This window comes from Malania oleifera, chromosome 10 (genome assembly GCF_029873635.1).
Source record: "Malania oleifera isolate guangnan ecotype guangnan chromosome 10, ASM2987363v1, whole genome shotgun sequence".
Classification (NCBI taxonomy): domain Eukaryota; kingdom Viridiplantae; phylum Streptophyta; class Magnoliopsida; order Santalales; family Ximeniaceae; genus Malania; species Malania oleifera.
In genome coordinates, this window is record NC_080426.1 from 15,964,807 (window position 1) to 15,983,207 (window position 18,401).

Sequence of the window (18,401 nt, forward strand, 5' to 3'; positions counted from 1 at the left end):
AGTTATCGAAAAAAGTAAGGAGAAAAATAAAATATAAAACAAATCAATGAATAAATTTTTCATTTTAGATAGGAATAACATTCATTTTTCTTAATTTTTAATTAAGAAAAATTAATAATATTTAATATAGAAAAAACAATACAATAAAAATGCATTTCTTTTTTTCCAAAGGAAATGCTTGATCGAAACAAACCTAAGAGTTTCAGGAAGGAATAGTATTCATTCAGACCCTAATTAGATGCATTCTGACCGATTCACTGGATGGTACATCAATTCAGACCTGAGTAACTGGCCTCTGACACTGGCCTTTGGGTACTTCTAACATCAGCCTGTGCAAAATCAGCATCAAGATAACTGGTGAAGAATAAAGAAAACGCATGCAGAAATAATTCGGAGCTTTTGGGAGCTTCATGTTCTGATTATAAATGCAGGAGACCTCATAACTACCATTTTCATCTGGAACAACAGTATTTATTAACCAATCAAAGCATCTAAGCAACCAGGGAGGAACTAAATCAATCATAAAAATAAATAACTGAACACTTCTCCAAATTCCATTGAAAAGGTTGTTGCAACAGCTGTGCGCAGCACGAACTCCTGCCATCTTGGACAGTTCTTCTGGTCCACTTACACAGAATGAAGAAGTACAGGTTCCATCAGCAAAACAAATGTCATTCTAAAGTGCGACGGTGGCAGCCCCACAACGTATGGGTCCTCTATAGCTTCTCACAATCAGCAGCAAACTAGAGCCATCTGGTTCGGAACATTAAAAACATAACATTAAACAACACCCTGAATTTGTCAACTCAATCCTCACCTTCGCTTATCACAGGCTCCCTAGGAAAAAGTTCAATGTCCTTGCAACTACACTTCCTACATAGATATTTGAAATACGAGTAACTATGTTGAAGTGTCAGACTAGCCTATTTTCCAAAGATTTTCTTTTTAAAGCACCTGCCTAGAGTACCTGTGTCCCATTTCCCAAGTGTCTTAAACAGTACTTGGGTGAAGGTAGGGCTCATAGGCATTACAAGGTGTCACGGTCCAACTATTTTCACACCCTTGTGAAGGGCTGTGCAGCGCTAGCTAAAGCACTCTTGTTTAACTAGCCAGCCAATTGTTTACCAATATTCATCCATGGAACACTTATATTAGCATTCAATCAAATGGCAGCGGAAACAGTAATCAATTCATGAAAGCCGTGGCAAGCAAGCAGTAAACATTGAAGCAAACGTAATTCATTAACAATACCTTCATTGACATAGTGTGCTTAGCGAGGGAGGCAAGTAGGCTAAACATGTTGACAAAAGCTAGTGAGTTTTATAATGACTGATGAACACTCACCCTCCCCTAAAGAGCTTTCTAGGCTATTCTTACTCTGACACTAGGAAACAACAAAATGACCAAGGAGTCATACTGCATTATTTGGCTTACAATGAAATAAATACTGGAAATTAACCCTACACTAGTATTTATATGATGGAAACCCATCCTAAACACACGAGGCAAGCGGTCACGGGCAAGCATAATGCCCTGAACAAGCTTAGCTCGTGACACAAGGGCATGCCCAATATGCCTCGTGTCAGGTTTTTTTTTTTTTTTTTTCTTTTTTCTTGCTGCATATGGAAACATAAGCCACATGTCAATCATATGTCGTGTGAAATAAATACTTCACTTTGCTATCGGGTATAGCAGCCAAAAAAATTCAAAATTGTCCATAATTCAGCTACGCCCTCCATCCCATGACTAGGATGTCTAGCAATTGGCATACACCTTACTTGATATGCACCTCTAACTAATGCCAGTGACAGAATCCAGCATTTGCAACCAAACAATACTCCCAAAGATCAATTCCATCAACTTTTAGTACTACACTTCTTAACCTCAACTTAAACCTGAGGCCCCTCTTTGGCAATTAGAAGGAAGAGGTCAACTTTTCCTTCACAAGCTACACACTCTAAAGCAGCTGTCAATAGAAGACCAGAGGCTGCTATTTTCACAACAAAAATTCCAAGAAGAAAAAAGGAGAAATGTTAGGCTGAGGAAACAAAATAGTACTACTAAAAACAACTTTCTCAGAAAAGATGCACAAAACTTAACATAAATACATATATAGACCCACATACTTATATGCATAAATGTTTGTCACAAGTTCCTAGTAAAAAATAGTATTAAAGATACATAGTTATACCGACCTAGCGTAGACTGCAAGAAAGAAAATAATATATTTGATGTATACGTAAACTTTTTTAACCAAAAACAATAAAGAATGAACATTCAATTAGCAGCAGTAATTTGCTAACATTTGATTACAGTGACACCAGCAAGGAGTTAATAGTAATAATAATGTAAACATAACTCTCTACCAATGAACAACAAAGAAAGAAACCTCTATCAGCAGCCATAGCTTGTTAACTCCTTGATAACAGTGATACCAGCAATACAGAATTAGTAATGACAATATCAAACTTTTAGATCCAACAGCCATAAAAGAAGCCAAAATAATAGCTGAAGATACTTCCAGAACTTAAATTTTGAATCAATGCCACTCCCTACCAGCAAATACAACTTTACACCTATAACGTCAGTACCCACACCAGCAATGAAATCATATGTAGCAGGTGCCACACTGCATGCTATAGCTATTGAAATTAAACTAGGGAGCTCACTCATCAGTCACACAGAATAGCAAAGTTATAATTCAATCACAACTATCCTCGCACTAAATGCTTTTACAATATGAAGTGGTATAACATGAAGGAACAACATAACATTAAGAATGTACGATAACAACTACAAGCCTTAAGTCCCACTTTTTTCCTCCATTCTAACACAATCTAAGAAATATCCTCTGAAAGCTAAGTGCTACCATTACCTCACAATCTCAGTCCAAGTTTTTCTAGGTCTATGAAGTGTCGTCAATCCTTAGTCTCTTAGTCCATGTTATTCTAGGTCTACCCCCCACCCCCAACACCACCATGCACAACCAAATAACCCCTTCACACTGAAGCATTATTCGGTCTTTTAGTGACCACAAAATCTTAACAACTCTTCCCTTATTTTTTCTTCAGTGCTACATTAACTTGCAACAAGCAAGTTCATTCCTTATTCTTTAGAGTTAATGCTCCAAGCCCATCTTAGCATTCTCATTTCTGTAACTTGTATGTGGTGTTTGGTTCGTGGGATCTAAAATGCCCTCAGGCATTGTGATTCCCAGGAATCAAGATACCCAAAATATAGCACTCCCAAGATTTTCCATGTCTGGTCAAGTCTTGAGGATAAGTTGAATAAGTGACACTTTTCAAAAACACAAATGCACATTTTAGCACAAATTTTAACAAATAAAATAAAATATTAAAAAAAATACTCTACTCATTAAGAACACAATACAAAAAGAAACAATTAAAAAAAGAGGAAGATGGCGAGGGAGAAGTAGTTGTGGAGAGGAGAGGGAGAGGGCAAGGGAGAGAGAGAGGGAGTGGCCAGGTGAGATTGAGAATGAAACAAGTTATGTATTTTAGGTTATTTTTAAATTTTTAAAATATAACTATGGTGTTTTTTTTTTCAAAAAATTAAAAGGAAAATTTTATAAGACGGCTATAAGACCAACTATGTTATATGTATCAGAATGTTGGGCAACTAAGAAACAACATATCCAAAAAGTGAAAGTTACTGAGATGAGAATGCTTCGATGGATGAATGGTATAATATTGAAATATAAATTAAAAAATGAAGTTAGGTGTGGTTCCTGTAGAAGATAAGGTAAGGGAGGGACGACTTAGATGGTTTGAATAATTGCAACGTAGGCCACATAGCGCACCAATGAGGAAAAGTGAGTTAGTTGTTGTGAGGGGTAGTAGGAGGAGTAGGGGTAGACCTAAAATAACTTCGAATGAGATAGTAAGGATTTAATAGCCTTGAATTTGTCGAAAGACATTGTGCATGATCGCATAAATTGGAGGAAAAGAATTCATGTAGCCGACCCCACCTAGTGGGACTTGAGACTTGGTTTTGTTGTTATTTGTTGTTAACTATGGTCTTTTTTGTCAATTCATACTTTTGACCCCAGGCTAGGAATCTAGATGTGCACCTATTTAATAGGAATGAGATGCCAGTATATGAAGAGCATTGTGAAAATATGTATCATTATTGGGAATGGGATTCTCATTTATGAAATGTGAACTAAACGTGGGAATACCCCAAGTCCAGAATCAACAAGGATTCCCATGAATTGTTGGCTGATTCTGTGAACCAAACACTACATTAGGAGATTCAACATCAATGTAAAAAATTAAGAAAAAAATCTAGAAACAAAAACTAAAAATCAAAAACTAAAAAACTACTTGGTTATATCACCAAATTGAAACAAATTACTTAATTAAGTAGTTCACTTAAGAATAATTATATTTTTAAACTCACTATTTAGCACTCCAAGTCTCCAATCAATTTTATTGCATATGGTGGTTGAAAAAAAAAATTTATATATATATATATATATATATATATATATATGAAAAGCATTTTTTGGATATTTTTTCTTATTTTTCAATTTTTCAAGAACTTTTAAAATTGGTTTTATTTTCATTTTTTATAAATTCTTAAGATAATTTTATCTTAATTTTTCATGGTTAAAAAAAGGTTGCTCATACTCCACAAAGTAACTCTGGATAATGGCAAATGAGTGAAAATTAGAAATTTTGGCTTTAGATTCTCATTTTCACTTATGGCCACAATAACTGAACCAACGGTAGAAATTGAAAATTAGGAAGGAAAACAAATGCACTGTCACCAGTTATTTCTTCAATGTATTGCAATGAAAACAAAAAACAAATCGTAAATGGTACCAAACAGCTCTTAACTTTTCGGATACACTGTTTCTTAGTCACAAAACAGTCTAATCCATTCAGCATAGCTAGTCATATAGCTATCCTATAGATTTTTTTTTTTTTAACTGCTAGAAGTAGTCTCACTTCATCATTTTACCCAACCTACTAAACCTTATGTACTATATCTTCTTCAATTTCTCCCCCAGCTATCTCCAAAGTGCCAAAACATATTGCTAATATAATTTTAATGACCATCAAGCTTAATATTTTCTCTACTACTCCTAAAATGACCAATATTGGATTTCAAGTCTTCTTTCTTGCTTCTAATTGTGTTGAAACCTTCATATTCAAAAGATTATGTACACAATGCCAGCTTAAAATTTACTCCACCTTTAGTTTAATCAACCAATAAAATATCATATGCAAACAACATAGATTGTTGAACTTCACCTTGAATTTGTGCAGTAAGTTCATTTTTTTGTATTATTATTGCAAAAGAAATATGTTAAGATATAGAAAAGAGAGAATTACAGCGTAGGAGAGGACAGAAGATCCTACCAGCGGAAAAACAAAAGGAAAAAAAGAAAAAATTAAATAGGGAATTTAAAAAAAAAATTAAAAAATAACTAAGTAAGAAAACCTCTATTTAAGCCCTTCCCTTTGTAAGTGATAGAGCTCTATAATCTTGCTAGTTTCCACCGACCTTTAGTCACTTTTCTTGTATCCCCATCCAATCAAACTTTATTCCCTCTAGGTTAACTTGGCTCCCATGTCATCCAAAATTTTTTGAGCACCACCAACTGATGTTCTAACCTCCTCCACAAGAGTAGGTAATAACCCATCTCTACATTGATTAATCACATCCCCTCAAAAAAAGATAGTTATATCCAAACATTCTAACAAGGAAGGGGGGCAAATAAGGTGAATCCTAAATGCATCAAAAGATTCAAAAACATATTACATTTTTCACAAATCCCATCCAACAATGGTCCACTATTACATGCAAAAAGACTAAGAATTCAATATCCTCTTAAAAACCCCCATTTTTGTTGGGTTAACCCACATCGGTTGTGGAAGGGGTTGGTGGTTAGTTATTAAATGTGAAGGAAAGTCTCACCCTTTGAGCAAGCTTTTGGATTTGAGAAGGCCCTGGACCGCCCAACACTGGTTTCAAAGTCTGGTTCACCAACATTCACTAGGTGTACCGTGCTGGAGGAGACCCCGATAGTTGCCTTGCCGAGAAAGACCTCAATGTGTGAGGGGGAGATTGTTGGGTTATCCCACATTGGGTGGTCAGTCATTAAGTGTGAGGGAAAGCCTCACCCCTTGAGTTAACTTTTGGGGTTGAGAAGAACCTAGACTGCCCAACAATTTTTTCCCTTCTAAAGTTGATTTCCTCCTTCATCCAAGTCAGATTTAGGAGCAACTATGGGATTCCTAAACATAAAATTTTCCAATATCATCTATTTTTAAAAATTTTCTCCCATTGCATGTTTGAACTCATATGATGATTAAAGAGACAAACCTTTCTTACATTTTTCTTCCTTGCTCTTATAAATCTTCAGATTAACAGCCATTTCACATTCTCTTACATCCTTGCTTTCCCCAAATATACCCACCTCCAGGCACAAACCATTCCCAACCTATTCCAGATTCTGGCCTACATTGCAGCTCCTGCTCTGCCTGAAACTTTCGCCCATTACTCCAACAACCCCAAACGAACAGCCTTGCTCCTTACACTCATCCCTTTGAGCTTTGATATTGCAATACAAAGACTTTTGCACCTCTCTACAACTTGAAACACAACAACTAGAATCCACTGGACCCTTACTAGAAAGCTGATGCTGACCAGCTCCATGGGCTTTAGGACCTACCTCCTGGGCTCTGTCAGCCATGTCGATATGAGGGGCATGTTCAGTAGATTGTCCCAATTTGAATAAAAAGGAACCTTGCTTTCTTTTTCCATAACCAAGCCATCATTACCCTAAATATGGGCTTGTTCTGGGCCTGCTGGCCCAACTTAGAAAAAAAAAATGAACTTCCTCTATTCCAAGTGTCGGACCCAGTTCAAAGGACAACACCAGGCCCAATCTTCATTGCTTCCTCCTCCCCAAGAGAGACACTAGCCGCCTCTACCAACCTCACAGCCCTTTCTGTTACACTAGCCACCTAGACCGTATGAATCATCATCTCCAAACAAGAACTCATGGATTCCAGCAATGAATGCTCAAGTTCCTTCAATTACCAGTATCAAGACAGGGATCCCCAGCCAACTCACAAACCCCATTCACCATCCATTACCTTTTGAACCATCCAGGAAAAACACCGAAAATCTCTTCCATTTCTACCCGAGTCCTAACTTAAGAAACTTCCTGATGCAGGGGCAGCATCAAGGATATGCAGCAATGGGAGACTTTAGAAGAAATTGAAGGAAGGAAGGGGAAGAGAGGAGAGGGGAGATACAAGGGGGAAACTCACTCACTTCACTTCAAATTCAACAACTGCTACAACATGGCTTTCACACAGTATTTATAAAGCCTCTTCATACAAAATTACACACAAACCCTTAAAACTACATTATTTTAAAAACATACCCTAGAATACACAAATACTACAAACAAGCCCCCAACTAAACATAATATTATACTAATTTAAACTAAACACATAATAAACTGCAAACTAACAATCCCTTAACCCATTTCTTCTTAATTATTCTCCAACATGGATCTTCCCAAGGCCTTGCTTCTTGTCCTACATCAACTCTCCCCTAGTTAGAAAAAATTCAGCCTCAAAATTTGGAGGATCGTAAGTAAGATGTAAACTAGGATTCTTCAAAAGTCAGCACTTGAGTGAGACAAGAAACGATGTTCCATAGACAGCCATAGACCTAAAATTTAGAATTGGCATCAATGAAGTCATTGGAGATGACAAACTCTACAATAAGAATGTCTGAAAGACTTTGGAAGTCTTTAAACACATCCATTTTCTTGCTTGTAATGTCTTCAAGTTAAGTAACTCCAGCAGATTCTCCATCTTGGTTTATTGGTAGAGCAGGCTTCAAAATAGTCTTCTTACCATTATAGGGGAAGACGTGTTCTCAAGTCATTTGAGTCACACCCAAATCATCCAACCAAGGAGAACTAAGGTGTACATGGCCAGTCTTCATAGGTATGAAATCACACTAAACAAATTCACAAATAGTCACTCATTTAGATAGGTACCAAACATCTTTCACAACCATGTATGGTAGTGTTATCACTCTTAGATATCTTATAAGGCTCTAAATGAGGTTTTGGATGAAGTTGCATACAAGTGATGCCATAGTCGAAACCATATTCATAGGGGCATCTTCCATCAATGATTATTTTGCAAGTATTTCCTCAACACTTGAGAAAGGTGTGGAAAAGGTTAAAAATGTGTCCAAGGTATTATAAATGGCATTTCTTTGTCCAATAGTTTGTCACCATATTGCTGGATTTGTACACGTACTCACTGCAACTATATATCACCATAAGTTCTTAACATGATTGCCCACAATACTCAATCTAATCATGCAAAACCATAAACTTGACTCCCAATTTTCAAGAGATGTCTTCAATTCACCTTAGATCTTGAGTGTCATGCTGAAATAAAACAAAAGTCACTTGCAAGCTCTCAAATTGCAGCAACAAAAACATAATTTTTTATGCGAGCAGCAACAATTTCTTGCTTTTAGTAGCAAATTATCTCGCTTTCTTGCAAAATAAAAGATCCATAATCAAAATATCATGCCGCAGATGAAAATATCATGGAAGAAACCCAAAATATCTTGGATAAAAGCAATTTCTCGCAAAACTAGTAGTTGCAAGGGACTCCGGCAACTTTTCTCATGAGCATCACCAGCTTATAAGGCACAAGTCTCCGGTGGTGGCTTTCCAGTGATGATTTTTGGGGCGAAAGGAGATCAAGGAAAGTACAATGGTCCTAGTGGTGTGACGAGAAAAGCACAAAAGGTTAAAGTTTTCAGAGAGCCAACAGCTGGAGATGTTTGGCTAACACATAGGGTCCTCCTCCAATGGTTGGACAGTGAAAATATATTAGGGGCTAGGGTTTCAAGGTTTCTATTTTTGATGGTACGAATGGTGTTGGAAGATACAACAATAACAAAAAATCGAGCCTTAAGTCCTACTAGGTGGGGTCAACTACATGAATCATTTTCCTTCAATATATGCAATCATGGGCAATTTCATTGAACAAATTCAAAACTATTAAATCCTTACCCATTCTAAGTTATTTAAGGTTTACCCATACCCCTTCTACTCTTCCTCACAATAACTAATTTACTCTTCCTCATTAGCACACTATTTGGCCTACATTGTAAGTACCCAAACCACTTGAGTCGTCCCTCCCTTATTTATCATCTTGGCAACTTTTACTTTTGGATATGTTGTTTCTTAGTTGCCCAACATTCTCTGGTCTTTTATAGTCATATTATAGAACTTCCCTTTTAATTTTAAGGGTATTCCACAATCATACAGCACATTCGAAGTACTTCTCCATTTTACCCAACCACTTTAACTCTATGCATTACATCTTCAATTTCTCCTTTAACTTACATAATAGATCTAAGGTATCGAAATCTACTAGTGCTACTGACTTCTTCATCATCAAGTTTAACTTTGACTCCAATATTCCTCCTACTATGACTGGAATTACATTTCATAATAATCGGTAAGCATTCATATAGTAATGATCTAACAAGTTCTATGTTGGCTATCAGCTACCTAACACAACCCTCTTCTTTTACCCGGGCTTGGTACCGGCTGTGTGTGAAAAGATTAGAACATTAAGTGCATCACAAGCGAAGTTGGATGGTGTTGTAAGATCTTGGCTAGAAATTAAGGTTCAAAAAAAGGGACACGACTGGAAGTTCAAAATTGTTTCTCCTTCTTTTATTGAAACTTTAGGGCAGAGAATAATCAAGGAGAGAATGAAGGAAGAGAAACAAAGAGAGAAGAAGACAACAAGAAGGAAGAAAAAGGGAGAAGAAGAAGAAAGAAGAAAAAGAAACAGAAAAGCAGAAGAGAAGTTATAGAACAATAAGGAGAAGGAAGAAGAAAAAAGAGGTGGAAGAAGACGAGTGAAAGGGAAAGATGGGGGGATTGAAATGGAAGAATGAGATCGTGGTTGGGCTTTGATACCAAATGATGCAGCCATGCAGGGGCAGCATCAAGAATCTGCAACCATGGAAGAACTTAGAAAAAATTAAAGAGAGGAAGGAAGGGAAAGAGAGGAGAAAGGAGATACAAGGGGGGCACTCACGTTCACTTCAATTCAAATTCAACTGCTTTTACAACATGGTTTTCACACACTATTAATAGAAACCCTCTTCACATGAAATTACACATAAAACCCAAAACTAAATTACATTACAAACATACCCCTAAAATACACAAACTATAAACAAGCCCCTAAATACACATAATACTATACTAATTAAAATAAACATGTACTAAACTACTAACTAAACCTAACAACCCCTTAATCCAATTCTTCTTAATTATTCTTAATTATTCTCCAACATGGATCTTCTCAAGTGTTGCTTCTTGTCCTACATCACATCCCCACTTTCATTAATCAAATTGATGTCTAGTACCACACGCTACCCATTCAAACAATTCAAAAACCTCTTCCCAGCAGGCCAGAGATGGGTAAGCCATCACAAAACCAGTCAGCAGCAACTTTAGGAAATTTCAGCCACATGTTGCAAGAGTGACTGTGTTCAAGAATGAACAAATAAGGACTCTCCCACATTTTTTCCAACCTCAAACCAAAGGTATTTCCTTCAATCTAGATGGAATGTTTGCACGTCTAATCTTCTATCATAACCACGGCACAGTCCTTCATGAGAGAAAATGGGATATTTTGCAAGAGAGAAACAGAGTGTATCCCTCCCAAGAAAATCAATCAGGATTGTCCAGTAAGTTCCATCCATAATTAAAGCAAGGGAAAAAAATGACTCAAGGTACCCTTTAAGTACACCTATAGTGATTAATAATATAATATACTCTCACTTGCACTCATACCGCCAGTCATTAGTCCATCATGCATATCCTAACTCCCTTATACCTAATACCTACTCCCCCCTTTTCTGTAGAACCCACCATAAAACTTCTGTAGGCATGCAATGATAATCTTTCTCTAGGCCAATAAAAACCCTATGTATATCCCTTCAACTTTTTCTTAAACTTTTCTATTAGTCATCTCATTAGACGCATCATGTACAGCCACTATAATTGATCTACCAAACTTATTTGACAATGATATTTATTCAATTACCTTTTCCCAAGGTATAATTGTAAGACTCTCTAGTTTAATTCCACAATAGTTACTACAATTTCGAATATCATTGTTATTTTTGTATGTAGGACAAAGTGCCTTTTCTCCATTCATCTACCATTTTATTAATCCCACATAATTTTGTAAATAAGCTAGCCATTAATATTACTTCATTATCTTCTAAGCAATTAAACTTCTATAAGGAGATATCCAGTCCTGCAGCATTTTCATTTTTCATTTTTTTCAATGCAAACTTCATTTACTCTAATTTTGGAAAATATCAAATTCTTAGTATTTTTCTCATTTGTAGATTTTAAGTTTAGGCCTTCTACTTGGCTTCCAATGGTGGAATTGCTCAAAGAATGAACTCCAAGAAGGTAGAGTTGAAATTAGCATGATAAAATAAATAGCATATTAAAATAAGTTTGTCATCTCTCTTTTACATCATTTTCTAAAAAAAAAAAATACTATTGTCCTCTTTTTTAACCCATTTGATATTACCAAGGTCTCTATTCTTTCTTTACTTAGCCTTAACAAGTTTAAAGCTCTGAATGTCTTTTTTCCCATCTTTGGGGTACAAATTATTATATGCTCTAAGTTTAGTTTCACTAACATATTTTTTTACATCTTTTCCTATTTCTTTACACATTTCAAAGTTTTTCATATTTCTACATTGTTGTTGTCTTAAACCACTCCTTTCAAACATCCTCATCCTACAACCGTCTCTGTTTTACTAGTCATGCCACTTTCTCTGAATTGACCCAAAACCTCTTTCACTATATATTTAATAGAACTCTCCACACTATTCCAAAGGTGTTTGAGTCTACATGATTTTTAGTGTCGAATCACCTTCTTTTATTATTTCATCTTTAAATTTTATTATATTTTCTCCTTCAAGTTCCACCGCCTAATTATGATCCATGTTACCATTTTCTCTTTCATTTTCTAATGCATATGCCTACTTCGTGTTAGAGTAGTTAAATTTCACCTAAGATAAATTTACAATCCTTGCATGATAAATGATCTACCCTCCTAGTTAAAATAAATAAATAAGTAATTATAAGAACATTAAAAAAAATTAAAAATAAATAAAATCAAGCTAATAACAATGGCAAACATTAAATGAATGCCAAACGGACAAATGAAGAATTAATAAATAAACAAAAGCAATCAACTTTGAAATTTCCAATCAAGTCCACTCAAATGCGATCATGATGGGGTGAGCTGGATACAGCCCTACTCTTTATTTTTTTTTACACAAACAGCCATCTTAAGGCTCAAACCTCGCATTCATATTTTTTTTTTTTAAAAAACACAAGATTTTCCCCATTGTACCAATCATTGATCCCTAGACTTTAAGACCAAATTAACCCATAAGTCTTTCACCCTTTAATTTATTGCCACGTTACATTTCTCAAATAGGCTCAATTTAAGAGGCATGGCACAATGACTCGTGGAAAATTCAAAAAAAAAATAAAATTGCGAATTTAAGGGGGAATGGATGCATTATTTTAATAAAACCTACTTTGATACCAAGAAAACTGCAAGACAAAAAACCATACTTAGTATTGGAGATAGCTACTTAGTATCGGAGATAGCTGTAATAGGCATCAAACAATTAATAAAAGTTCAATCTTCAATCTCAAAATGATGAAAAAAATTGAATTAAAAGAAAGCATATGTGACCGATGGAAGTCCAAAAATAACATACATGTCAATTGACGATACACAAATTACACAACAAAGCAGACTTTACAGTAAGCCATTCCAGTGAGCTACAAATCAAAGAAAATTACATAATGCATAAAACTGTGAAAGAAAAAAATTGGTAATGCAGACAATCATGTACAGATGTCACTACCATTCTGTCCTAATTATCATGTGTGCTGCAATTGAATGAAATATGTTTAGACAGAAGGGTTTGATTTACACTCTATAAGAATTCTGAAGGAGAACTAGGATCAGGCTTCACAGCTTCAGTCAATCCTCCTGGATGCTGCAAATTCTGCAAAACCTGAGGTGGCAGTGTCCCCAGTCCACCACCCAAACCATCATTTGCTGACCCAAAAAACTGACACACAAGCCGAGCCATGACACCAAGAATCTGCATTTGGTTCTGACAAGCATCAGCATGCAACTGCATCATCTGCTTCTCATGCTCAATCTGTAAGCTCAACATCCTCTCCCTCCACTCCATCTCCTCCTCCTCCCTCTTCTCCTCCAGCTTCATTCTCTTCCGCCTCTCTTCATTGAATTCCCTTTCTAACCTCACCCTCCTCTCAAATTCCTGCTTTGCCCACATCAACTGCCTCTCTTCCAACTCCAATTCCCTCCTGTCCAACCCCTCATCCAACTCCCTCCACCAAGCCTCCCTCTGCACCTCTGCTGCTCTCTTCAGTTCTTCTCCTTCGACCACACCTTTATCCCTAGTCCACTCTCTTTCCCTCCTCCTCTCCTCCCTCCTCACCACCAGATCCCTCAACTCCAAAACTTGTGCACCCAGCAACCCCAGCCTCCTTCTATTCTCTTCCACTTTCTCCCCACCACATTCAAAACCCTTCTTCAACTTCCTCCCTCGTGGAAAACCCACATCCCCGTTTCCCCTCTCACTGCAAAACTCACCATCACTCAGTACATTATCTCCCGAACCATCACAACCGCCGCCGCCATCATCATCATCACCGCATTCCTCTAAATCCTCACAATCAATCCCAAACTCCAAACCCAGAACATCATCATCATCCCCACAACCACAATTCTCATAAACCTCCACATTCTGACATAATCTCTTCCCCTTGGCGTCAAGATCCACATCCCCAAACACCTCCTTGTACTTCAAGAAATTCTCCCAATGGTTCTCACCATCCTTCCAATCAAACTTGTCCTCCGAAACCCTAATCTTCTGCTTCACCCCCAGGTACTGATGCCGCATGTTCTGGACCTTGATGGACACGTCTCGCCAGGACCACTTAAAAGGGAAATTGATTGGGTCCTGAAGGTGATGCACCGAGTTAACGTGGTCCGCGATAGGCTTGAACTTTTTCTCCCTCGTCTTCAGCTTGGATAGGGTTCCAGAGTTGAGGAGGTCTGAGTACTTGCTGAGAAGGGTCTGCTCTTCCAGCTCTGACCATTTCTTGCGCTTCATCTTACAGGATTTAGGGTATCTTTGCTCCTCTTATGAGATTCTCCTTTTTTTTCCCTTTTTCTTTTTTTTTCTTTTTTTTTTGGAATTAGGGCTTGATTGCTTCTAGCTGGACAGAAGTGCCACTGCCCAATTGAAAATGACTGGTTTCCCCAGAAAATAAAAACCTGAACTTTAGAATGCCAAATAGCTAACGGATGGAATCAGAAAAGCATCTATTGAGGAAGAAAGTGAAGATGTAGTGCAATCCGAAAAAGAACCCGCACCAGCCGAGGGAAAAGGACTAAAGAAAAATTAGCAACAGCGAAGGAAAGTAAAAGGATAAACAACAACCCAAATTGAAAGCAGACGCATTGGGAAGCTAAAACCCAAGCACTGCTGATTGAAACCCTAGTTCAGGGGTGTACTGCTCGCATGGTATTTGGTATGATGGAGCAAAACAAAGAGAAGGCAGGCCTCGGGGGCTGGCCTTCTGACGGTAACGGAAGGATCGAACAAGGCGCCTTTATCAGTCAGCATTCAGCAAACGCGATCTGCGGAGTCCACTCTAGTCGAGGCTTTCACATGCGCAAAACTCCTTAAACGACGTCGTTTATCACCTAAAATTTACTGTTGAAACAAAATATAATTTAAATTTTAAAAATTAAGAAAGTAATTATCGTTTATCTATTCTTAATTAATCGCTCAATGTGTAATAAAAATAACTAAACATTCTCGTGATAAAATTTACTATTTCTTATTATAAATTTATAAAATGTTTCACATTATTATTTACTTTATAATAGTAATAAAATTTCTTATATAACTAACTTACGAAAATTAATTTATTCATGAGAATAAGTATTTCGTAAATCAAACGTAATCTAAGGATCTACTTGGTATCGTTGTTATTTTCTATTTCTATATAGTCAAAAAATAGGTTATGAAAATGTGTTTGTTTATATTGTCAGTTTTCTATTTATATTATTGATTTTTAACTATTTGTGAAAAAATAAAAATCAAATTTTATGGTTGATATGACCTAAAAGAAACCGCAACATTAAACTCAGTATTTACTTATATAAGGTTAAAAAAAATGAAAAGATATCATCAATACGGTAACATTCATTGGTTAAATTAGAACATCAATAATTACTCCCTAATACATATCCATAACTAAAATGTAACTCCTGCTATCTATTAGTATGAAAATCAATAAAGAGGCATCCTGTAAAACCTATAAAAAGGACCCCCTAAAAAAAGTAAAGTATCTCATCTTATTCTTACTCTTTTATTATTAAGATCATATAATCTTTTTAAAATTCTTAACTTAAGCATCAAAGTGATCTCTCAAAATACACCATAGGTCCTCCAAATCATTTTTCTCTCATTCTTGATAAGTGATTAGAGTCGTGAATGATCCAAATTCATTTGAACAAATTTTGGCAATAACAGTTGACACCGTTTGTGGAAAACTTCAACGTATTTCTTTCTAAAACTCAATCACGACCGTATCAGGCAATTTCAAGTCCAAACCTGTTATTGGGAATCAATTACCCAAGTCAATTTGGTAACGCCCCGAACCTGTAAACCCAGTCTGGTGTATTATACCTGATTAATCGTGTTTTGTGGCGCCCCGAACCCGCCTTGTGGGACTCGAGTGTCACGTTATCCATTTTCCTATACCCATTATTCCATTAATAATTACATAGTGGAAAACATAACTACAATTATCAACCAATATACTACCAGAGTTTTCTACATCTATCTACATTCCAAAATAAACCATTCATTCAACTGCATTCACATATATACATATCTCTAACATCTAATATTCACAATTATCCATTTCTTAGAAGACTTAAAACATAAAATTTAGATACAACCCAAAATATAATGGCAAGTTTATGCATTTTTTTCTCAAAAATGCTATGACACTTCAAAGCTTTCTAAGCTCGATTACATGGAGATACTAAAAAAAATAAATTTGTATTCGGATAAGACACGCCTCAGTAAAGGAAGAAATAATATATTAAATCAACGCGTGGCCAATATGAGGTTTGTAAATAACATATTATTCATCATTTGCAAATCATTAACATAATTTATGAAATCATTTCATGAGCCTAATCAAAACACGTGTAAGGTATTTTACCCACAAGAATACCTAAGGATTGGGGTGATTACTCGCCCATACAAGTAGTACTTTTCTGCTCTAATATTTTAGGCAACTCATGGTCACAACTGAAGCATATCAAGGCACTTACCTTACTCAGTAAGCCTTCAGGTGAAAAAAAGTAATCTCTTACTTACACTGTTCATACAAAAGTTTACCAGCGAAAGCTCCCGAGAAAAGGGAAATCTACCCGCTCATACAAGTAGTTTCCCTCTGCCCTAGTATGTTATGCAACCTACTGCTACACGCGATACTAATTAGGGCACTCGTCTTTCTCAACAATCCTTCGGGCGAAGAGTTTGTCCTGCCCAAACGTAACATGTTTTACAAGCATAAATAATAATACTACCATAATACATTATTTTATCTGTCATTATTTTGTAATTCTCATATGTTAATGTTCTCAGCTTTGACATTTCTTAACATTTCACTTTACGCGGCTCTTTCCCATTTCACATCGTTTACATTTCACTTTTCATTTTCATTTCATTCATTTACATTTCATTCTCATTTCATAATATACCCAGCATCATTTTTCAGCTGTTTTTGTGTTAGTTCGAGCATCTTTCAGTTATTTTTGTGTTCGTCCACATAGAAATGTGCTAGTCTGCTACCTAGCATCTTTCAACTGTTTTTGTTTCCATGGTTGCATTAACACTCACATGCAGCATATTTCATATATCGTTTTCATATTCAGTTCATTTCCTGTATATCCTGCATCTCATACATATAATATAATTCCATACATAATTCTATTTTACTCATGCCACACTATTTAACAGTAAAATTCATATATATATTTCTTGTAAAATAACTCAACCTACATTTAACATTTATATGCTGAAAATATACCTTTCCTTTTTGTATAATTATCCTGAAAATATTATTCACTTACATTAGTTCATTTTCACATATATGTATCTAAATAAATAACCCTAGATTCAAAAAACGTAATTTAAATCATTAACATTTTAAACCCATACAAAAACATATACACGTATATTCATAACATATTTCATTTTTCAAGTAATTCATAAAAATCTGGTTTAATATATATTTCCTCTTACCTGTTTCTTGAACTATGCCAACAGAGACCTCAAAACGATGCCCGCGGCACTCACTTGAACTCTGATTCAATAATCCTAGTTCAACTAAATTAACCTTAAATAAAATACTATTTTAACATTTTCTAGGCCCATAAATTCCAAATAAGTAATTAAACTCTCAAATATAACAAATTTACTTAATTCCTTAAATCCAACTTTTGGTTTGGAGTGGTGCTTAGGAAATCCAAATTAAAAATTTACTCCTGTCAAAATGATGACGATCGCGACTAGGACCCGCGGTGGTGATTGATCGTCGATTTAGCAGCAGATTTAAGAAGAAATTGAGAAAATAGGAAAATGTTACCTTACCCCAGGAGTGGTGCCTGAGCCACTCCTACGACAAATCCGCTCCGAGAGGAATGTCGATGACAGAGTTACGAATCCAACGTTTCCTTCCATTTTACGATCGGTTGAATATTGGCCGAGAAAATAATGAGAGAGAAAGACAGAGACGGAGGAAACGTGAGATATTTTAGGGGGGGCGCAACTCCTTCTCTATTTTAAAAAAATGTCTTCTTGAAGTTACTTAACTATATATATATATATAAAATTTTATATTATAATGTAATATATTATATTATATAATTTAAATAATAATAATTATTATTTAATTAATTTAATTTATTAATTTTAATTTCAATATTTTTTATTTATTTTATTTTATTTTCTCGGGTTATTACAAATTCACTCCTCACTATTAGACAATTCATTGTAAATTGTACCTTTAGACCAATTTATAGCATTCTAAAGGATGATAGAAGACATGTTTAGCATGATCTTATAATATTAAAAAAACGTAGAATATGACTTCGGGGCTATTCAAGTACAAACGAAATCGAAGAATAAGGTAGTGA

At 35.7% G+C, this 18,401-nt stretch overlaps 1 protein-coding gene across 3 annotated transcripts; it reads right to left on the reverse strand.

Moving 5' to 3' along the window:
- Nucleotides 1-84: 84 nt before the first annotated feature.
- LOC131165411 (uncharacterized) lies at nt 85-14,815 on the reverse strand. 3 transcript variants are annotated; one of them, XM_058123200.1, is made up of 2 exons: nt 13,075-14,815; nt 85-329 (listed from the first exon to the last, which is right to left on the reverse strand). In XM_058123200.1, exon 1 carries the CDS (start codon nt 14,287-14,289, stop codon nt 13,078-13,080), a length of 1,212 nt encoding a protein of 403 aa, XP_057979183.1. In that variant the 5' UTR covers nt 14,290-14,815; the 3' UTR covers nt 85-329; nt 13,075-13,077. The 3 variants fall into 3 exon arrangements, with proteins under 3 accessions (XP_057979183.1, XP_057979181.1, XP_057979182.1); XM_058123198.1 differs by lacking the exon at nt 85-329 and adding an exon at nt 380-753; XM_058123199.1 differs by lacking the exon at nt 85-329 and adding an exon at nt 1,101-1,990.
- Nucleotides 14,816-18,401: the final 3,586 nt, after the last annotated feature.

Bases quoted from the DNA above. Each gene is read 5' to 3' on its own strand.
- LOC131165411 (XM_058123200.1), bottom strand. From the start codon at position 14,289: ATGAAGCGCAAGAAATGGTCAGAGCTGGAAGAGCAGACCCTTCTCAGC.